The 8126-nt window shown below is 39.7% G+C and overlaps 1 protein-coding gene across 1 annotated transcript in view; it reads left to right on the top strand.

Moving 5' to 3' along the window:
• The first annotated feature begins 75 nt into the window (after nucleotides 1-75).
• LOC110064922 (ribonuclease 3-like) overlaps nucleotides 76-8126 on the top strand; it is a 23530-nt gene continuing 15479 nt past the window's right edge. The window contains exons 1-14 of the mRNA XM_089274911.1: nucleotides 76-316; nucleotides 450-1801; nucleotides 2384-2519; nucleotides 3028-3567; nucleotides 4278-4358; nucleotides 4701-4787; nucleotides 5368-5454; nucleotides 5953-6024; nucleotides 6183-6264; nucleotides 6445-6507; nucleotides 6690-6778; nucleotides 6909-6992; nucleotides 7849-7917; nucleotides 8102-8126. The exon at nucleotides 8102-8126 is cut by the window's right edge and continues 40 nt beyond it. Of these exons, the coding sequence (XP_089131037.1) occupies nucleotides 254-316; nucleotides 450-1801; nucleotides 2384-2519; nucleotides 3028-3567; nucleotides 4278-4358; nucleotides 4701-4787; nucleotides 5368-5454; nucleotides 5953-6024; nucleotides 6183-6264; nucleotides 6445-6507; nucleotides 6690-6778; nucleotides 6909-6992; nucleotides 7849-7917; nucleotides 8102-8126 (2830 nt within the window). The 5' untranslated portion in view covers nucleotides 76-253. The remainder of the gene's footprint in view (nucleotides 317-449; nucleotides 1802-2383; nucleotides 2520-3027; nucleotides 3568-4277; nucleotides 4359-4700; nucleotides 4788-5367; nucleotides 5455-5952; nucleotides 6025-6182; nucleotides 6265-6444; nucleotides 6508-6689; nucleotides 6779-6908; nucleotides 6993-7848; nucleotides 7918-8101) is intronic.

Below are 8126 nucleotides of genomic sequence, written 5' to 3'. Positions count from 1 at the left end.
GTCTGTTCCGGAAGTAGTTCTACTAGTTCCCAGATCTTGTTAGACCACTAGACGTAGAGACCTGGAAACGAACTAACTTTGAATATTCAAGATGGCGAATGAAGCTGAGACCGCTTTCCGCTTTTGACAGTCTGTCCAATCTGACTAGCTACTATGAAGCAAAAATATTTCTTTAGTTCTTCAATATGGTGTATCAGCTACTCGATGATCTCATGCGCAAGTAACAAAATTGCTCAAAGAGGTTAAATCGACAATGTGGCGACCGCCATCGGGGCAGATCACTCGGCCGCCGGGAGCGCAAGGTTTTCCCCGTGCGGTAAGCATCGTGCTTGAGCACCTGTTGCCTGTCATATTTATCTCTCTAGTGTGGGTTACCACAAACACTACAAAAATATTACTATCTCAATCGAATCGTTTCCTAGTCTCCTGTTTTGTGAATTTAATTTCAGGCAAATCAGCAGCAAATGCATCTGGGATTTCAAACACAGATACCGCAAGCATTTCCCTTGCAACAGATAATAGCCAGTCCAGTGCCATCTTCACAACATTTGGGATTGCGTCCACAGTGGGTTGGTCCATTCAACCCAGCGACAGGTTTTCACAGCCCACCAAGGGGTATGATTCAACCTCCAGCTGCTCAGGTCCCAAATATTTCGTCAGCAGTACAGCAACAATTGCCTTTGTCATCTCCGTTGCCTTTAGCTAGAGGGGTTACTCCACCAGTTCATCGGCCTGTTGTACCATCTACTTTGCCTTCGCCTAGAGGAATCACATCCCCTGTGTTGCAATCTTCACCGTTCAACAGCCCATCATGGCAAGTGAGGAATTCCCAGCCATCTGTATTCACCTTAAACCAAGGACCTGTAGTTATGGCACCTGCTGTACCATCGCCTAGAGCTCATCCATCCCCCACCCAGCAACCACTTGTGTCCTCTAATTTTCTACCCCATAGAGGCACCCCATCTCCGACTCTGCAGCCACCGATGTCTGCTATTATGTCTCCTCCCAGAGGAATTCCATCATCCCCAATCAAGCAACCTGTTCCCCCAACTGTGGTGTCACCTAGGGGAATTGCATCCCCAGTACTTCAATCTTCACCTTTCAACAGTCCAGCGTGGCAACAAAGAACTCCTCCCACCAGATTCCGCCCAATTCAGAGAGGGCCTGTTGCTTCATCCTTCCCACAACCAATTATGTCACCTCCTTCACCTTCACCCAGAGCAATCCCTTCCCAAACCCAGCAGCAATTTGCACCTCCTACTTTGCTTTCACCAAGAGGGGTCCCATTGCAAGTACAACATTCTCCTCCGTTCCACAGTCTATCTAAGCTAGTGAGAGATCCTCCGCCTGTTAATAGCTTACACCAGGGTTTAACTGTTGCTGCAGCTTTGGAGAAATGCATTCAGGATAAACAAGTGATTGGTACGAGCTCTCATATGCAACAGCCCAGTAACAGTGTAGGCTTAGGTCTAGCTCAACCCAGGAGGGAGAGTGTAATTCAAGTACCACCTGCCATGACTGGTCCTCATGGAATGTGGCCTCCTGCATCACATCAGCTCAGTGGACTGCAGCCACCTGTACCACAACAGTTTAGTAGGCTCCAGCCACCTGTACAGCAACAGTTCAGCAGGTTGCAGCTACCTGTACCACAATACTTCAGTCCTGTCAAAACAAGGACGCCTGATTTCAGTCCTGATCGTAGATCTTTTGGTCGTAAGAAAAATTCTAGTCCATTGAATCCACAGCACAAGAGTGGTTTTCACAGAGATGGTGAAAGAGGAAGAGAGTGGGGAAATAGGAGGTTGGTGACAGATTTACAAAGTGCACTAACTGTACAATTTAATTAATGTTTAAGAAGTAGATCATATTTTCTGTGTTTCTGTCAAGTCTGGGAGAGCGAGAAATGTTGTAGGAACACAAGTGGCAGGTGAGTGTTTCCACAGCTTTTTTGAGTTTTCTCAAACTTTGACAAGTGTTTCTTTTAAACAATTAGATTATAAGCTCAAGATTTCTATCGCGTGATGGCGCCCTTGTCAACTGTCACGCATAGAAATTAAGAGCGAAGACTCTCTTTGCTCGCACCATCATTACATCAATAGCTTGTGCTACCTCAGGTGTTTCTGAGGTAAGCCTTAAAGCTTGCACTTTCCTGCAGACTGTTTTTCTAAATCTACTGAGAAATTTCTGATGAGTCAAACTACATGTATTTCATTTAAGTACGAATTACTGCAATCACCAATTATCTTTTTTATATATCATTGTATGAAGGTTGTCAAGGTTACTCTATAAGTATATTGTAATTCAGTTCAAGTCTGGATTTGTGATATATACTGTCCTGTAAGTCTGTATATTTTCTGTTATTGCTTTTATTGAAAAAAAAAAGGAACTACACCCCAGGTGCTGGTGGCAGGAAGAGCCCTAGAGTTTCTCGTTGTTTTTCTCCTCCTCCTCCTAATGTTGAAAGAGTGGTAAGGTGTGTTGTGTCAGAGGAGTTTTATACCAAAAAGCAGAGTGATAAGGTATGTGTACTCTATATGATCTGATGGCCCAAAGATGCCAGGTGATAGAATGTAGGTTAAAACAGTTTTCAGTTGAGAGTCAAAAGTAATTCATGTTTGATATGGTTTTGCTTGAAAACTCCTTGTGATTGGTTTAAAACATTTTTGCCCTTTTCTCATGCAATCACAGGAAGAGCAATCTGACCACATGTTCTCATGGTTTCATTTTTATGTAATATATGTTGAATTATTCTGACTTGCATTTTGGTGGGTTCTTACTTACGATCAACTGAAGGACAGACATTTGTTTCTTTATTTTATAAAACAAATAGATTCCATGTTGGAGACAACTGTTCAGTAATTTATCAAGGACATCAAAATGTAGTAAGAACATCAGTGACACACTCAGCTATTGCCTCATGTGCCACTCTTTTGTTCTTTCTACATTTTGATGTCATATGCAATCAATTACTGACATGATGCATGACAACATAGAATCTATTTGTTAAAAAGGAAAATTTAAACTTAGGATGATGACAATGGCAATGTCCAAGGGACAGAAAAACTCACTGAACTGCACAACAAATTTGAGAAGGAAATATTGAACATGCCATCTGTGGAATGTGATGATGATAAGAGTGTTAACAGCAGGCAGAGTACTGGTGCAAATTCAGATCTTAGTGATAATGAATCACTTGGTGACATTGAGTTAAATGAGGACCCACCAGAGGATGAAGAAAGTCCACCAAAATCCAGGTTTAGGCGGAAGTCAGATGTCAGTAATTATTCAGAGTTTCTTGGCATTAGTGATGAGGAAATTAACAGTGATGAAGATGGCAGTGAGTTTAGAAGTCAGGGGTTGAGTGGCAGCAGCTCTGAAAGTGATGATGATGGTGATGACGATAATGATGGGGACAATCAGGAAAATGGAGGCTTTGATGACGATGATGATGACCTGGTTGAGGATGAGCATGACCATAGAGGCCCCAGTGTAGCAGGGGTCAGAGAAAGAAAGATAGGAGATCCTAGAAGACTTCATCCTGAGCTTTGGTTTAATGAAGCAGGAGAGGTAGGTATTAAAGTGATAAATTTTTAATGAACAAAGTTTCACATGTATACCATGACGTTGACCAATGCAAGTACAACCATACTGTCTACTGTTTACAACTGACTGATAGATATATCGTTCATTAAGCAACATATGATATATTTTTGCAAAGAACCTTAAATAGAGGGGTTTATTAAAGGTCAAGGTGTTGAGCTTAGATGATTTATGTGGTATAGTTAGCTGTCTTGCAACTTACTGGTAAAGAAATGGGAAAATGTGGAAATTGTATGTGAACAGGAATAGATTTTTGTGGAAAAACTAATTTAACTGAGCTCAGTAATTTTTCTTGTTTTAGTGCCGTGGTATGTTAGATCAAAAGTTTTTGATCACTGGGTTATCTTAATAAGTATTGAATGCCAAGTATTCTGCATATTTAGAAATCAGATTGTTAATGTCAGAAACTGTTATGACTTATTGACAGGAGTAAATGCATGAAATATGTCGTCTTGAGTGTTCACCAGTAGAATGTGCTAAGGATGAGGAGAAAGAAGATAAATATATGTTATCTGTTACCTGTTCAAGAATATCAAGATTTAGCATCCTCCCCCCTCATGTCAAGGCGTGGCACTATTTTGATAAGAGTGATATGAACTGTGCCTTACAAGCCGTAATTTCTCTATTCTTATTATTTTATTATATTTCTTTTTGTTGCGCCATTTACTTTCTCATAGACAAATGATGGTCCAGTCTGTCGATGCAGTGCATCTGACAAGCAGCAAGGAATTCGTCACAGTATTTACCCTGGTGAAACTGTAAGTACAATTTAGAAAGGTTTGTGAGTATACACTTAGAGTTCTATTTGTCAGGATTACACTGGTCTTTTTCTTGATGTATATTAACTTTTCATAGTGATTATTAACATCTTGTCAAAAGTTTTTCCATCTGTCAATATTGCACCGCCAAACTGTTTTTTTTTCAAGGTTTAAGAGTTTAACTAAGTTCACAAAATAAAAATGGTTTTGTTCTTTGGAAGCTGTATAATTATGATACATTCTGAAAAAAATAATACCAAAAGGGGGTGCTTATAGTTCTCTTGAAGTTTATTATTCATGTTATTTTCTAACAATATGTAACATATATTTTTACAAACTAAGGTCATTCCAGCTTGTGATCCACTAACAAACAACGCAGACAAGTTGCATCATTACTGGGTGACTGTCACACCACACACCAATTTCATGGTATGTCGACACAATCCATCATGCCACTGAATTTGCTTTGTTTGCTTGGCTGTATGTGTTCCCTTCCTATCACCATCAGCCACACAGTGTACATCTAGTACATCTAAGTTTTTGTGTAGAGTTTACTTAAGCATCAATGCCACAGATGGTTGAGGGACAAGGAGGGGACTGTCATGATTTATTCCAGCTATAATAACCTCAACAGTCAGTCATTATATAAAACTAAACAAAATTAATTACTTACAAAATAGATTTATTGTTGCTGTGAACCATGCAGGACGTTGGAAAAATGCATCAAGAACTAAATGTCTCTTGCTCTTAGTCTTCCAACATTCCATATGGCCTAATGCAGCAGTGAATCAAGAGAAATAGAAGGCTCTGTTGCTCAGTTCTGTTCACCTGAGATTTTTCGTTTTTGATCCTTAGGTTACAATATAATTTGCAATAAATATAAGTACATAATTACTGATTCAGTGGTACCAGTAGTCCAAATGTTTTTGAATACCTAACCTGAACATCAACACTGATTTGGTTAATTAGCTGTTTCCAAACTTGAATGTCTTAACTGTTTACTTCGCAGACAGAGAATCCGAGTATTATCCATTTTGAAGGGAAAGATTACACTTTTGAGGGATTTTCTATGTTTTGTCATCACCCACTGGAACACGTGAGTCCAAATAATTGCTTTTAACCCTTTCCATCAACATTTTTTTATTTTTTATACAATCCTGTATGACCGCCTCCCATTTCCACCCCATCCCACACCCTTTGTCCCCATCCCCCTCCACACCCTTTGTCCCCATCCCCCTCCACACCCTTTGTCCCCATCCTCCTCCACACCCGTTGTCTCCATCCCCCTCCACACCCTTTGTCTCCATCCTCCTCCACACCCTTTGTCTCCATCCTCCTCCACACCCTTTGCCCCTATTCCCCTCCACACCCTTTTCCCCCATCCCCCTCCACACCCTTTGCCCCCATTCCCTTCTACACCCTTTTGTCACTTTCTCCTCCACACCCTTTGTCTCCATCCACCTCCACACTCTTTGCCTCCCATCCCTCTCCATACCCTCTCCCCCCCCATCCCCTCTACACCCTTTGTCCCCCATCCCCTTTCAAACCCTTGCCAGAAACCTAAAATATACACTCATTACATTTATCTTTCTAGGTACCTCTTTGCTCTGTGATTCGATTCAATATTGAATACTCTCTACATGTCATTAGCGAACCAGTTCCAGAGGTAAGTTGTTGTTTTCTATCTTAGCTCCATGAACATTTGAAAAGATTACCTACAGGGTGTACACTTTAGGTTAGACTTTGTTTACCCTGAAACATTTTTTAAGTATAACATGACATAGAATTTCCTTATTATTTAAATGCCCATATGTTTCATTTCAGAATTTCTGTATGAAGGATCTTGACTTGTTCTCACAGTTTCTGTTTTACAAAATGCTTGAACTGGCAGACTGGGAGTTAAAAGGTAATCTATATAATTATATTCTAAAGTAAAACACAACTGCACTTAATGCGTCTTTAGAATACAGGAGAGCTTGAAATGAAATGAAATGTGTTTAATATGATAATTTATTAATTAAATAAGTTAGTAATGTAATTTTCTTTCTGAGGTTGTTCTGACAGTCATTTAATTATTCATTGCCAGGAAATATTCAAGATTCTTGTCAACAATACCACTTCATGCCAAGATTTGTTCACAGATTGACAGGTAAATGTGTATGTAAGCACACCCCATCAAAAAAAAGAAGGTAGACAAGCATTGCATAATTCTAACCAAAAAGTATCTTTATGTTACCAACCTTAATAATAATTTCACATCCACTTTATTCTCCAATTTCCCCTGGTCTTGCATTCTCTATTCTTGATTACAACAACATTTTCCATTTCTAGACCAGGAAAATGCCATGAAGGACCATGAACTTCTTCCAATGAGTCAAGTGTTGTCTTATATTTTGGACTCTGCTGAACCTCTTGTGAAGGTTAGAAATTAGACAAAATTCATGGCAGAAGAAGGAATCTATATACTCCTTGCTTTGGAATTTCTGAATCATGTGATTCAATTGTTAGATCCAGTGTAATTAATAAATGCTGTTCTTTTGTCTTTGGTAGTCCAGTGATTTAACTCTCAGTGCTGATAAATTGGACGAATACAGCAAGTCATGCATCAATTCTATTGTGATGAATCCAGATAAGGTGAGGTCCTATTTAAATGTAGAAATCAATTTTTAAAAATTTTTCCAGCACTGTCAAAAGCAGTGTCTTTTATTAGCAGGCAGGATAACAGAGGCAGTGGAAATCATGGATTGGACATAGATTTGTTCTTAGTCAGGAGTAGTGAACTCCAGAATGAAGTGGGTGGCAAATAATTTACTGAGGGTGATTGTATACAGACCGAAAACTGTCTTCTGTCAAACTAAACAGATCATAAAGTTGTAGTTTGGAACTATATCAATTTGTGTATATTGGACATGACTGAAATTGCTGGATGTCAGTAGCAGGTAGACAAAACTTGCACATTTCAGCAGGGCTGTGTCTGCCTTGCACATAGAGAGTGTGTCTGAAGAAAGTGCATTTCTGCCTTCCCGCAGACAGGAGTAAGTAATAATCAGAACATTTTTTTGAAAAGGCCCTTAAAGCACAAGTCCATGGATTGACATGGAAGTGGACATGTTAGCTGGTCACCATCATGACATCTTCGTACAAGCATCCTTTCTGAAATGCAGATGGGCTAAAGTGACCCACCCACAAATTAGCTAAGAATTTTGCTTCTTTGTTGGAAAACATAACCGTGCTAGCTCTTTGCAAGTAATCTGTCAGCATTTTGTCAGGTTGTCTTTGGGAACAGTACGCCTGTACTTTCATACCAGAGGGCAGTTTCAGAGTAGTATGTAAAGAACAAAGCAAACCTGGGACTAGTTAATCCAATATGACCATTAGGATAAAGCAGCTCTCTCATGAAAATATTTTTCTTGCAATGGGCAGAACCCTAATGTTATTGCAAGTGTTCTGTCAGTAGTTTATGACATATTCGCTCTTATGGTGATTACAGAAACCTGCAGCTCTCAGGGTTGATGACTTGCAGTTTTGTAAGGATGGGGAAAGGTTGTCTAAAATCAAGGTGGGTACCTTTTTTGTGGCTGAGAACACTGTTGTGATTTAAAGGAGACACTGCATGTCTACCTTCATGAGTTTGTATTCTCATTCTTCTTCAGATCACACTTGAGCAAAGCCTTGTTGACATTTTTCAGTCTTAGTTTTGCACTTTTGTCAGTGACATTTTCTTTTGTACTATCGTATTATAGATGTACCCATACATTGTCCACCACA

Source organism: Orbicella faveolata, unplaced genomic scaffold (genome assembly GCF_042242905.1).
Source record: "Orbicella faveolata isolate gen_17 unplaced genomic scaffold, um_ofav_v1 contig_36, whole genome shotgun sequence".
Taxonomy (NCBI): Eukaryota; Metazoa; Cnidaria; class Anthozoa; order Scleractinia; family Merulinidae; genus Orbicella; species Orbicella faveolata.
Note: the sequence above shows the minus strand (reverse complement) of the source record. Positions and strands in the feature narration are given on the sequence as shown.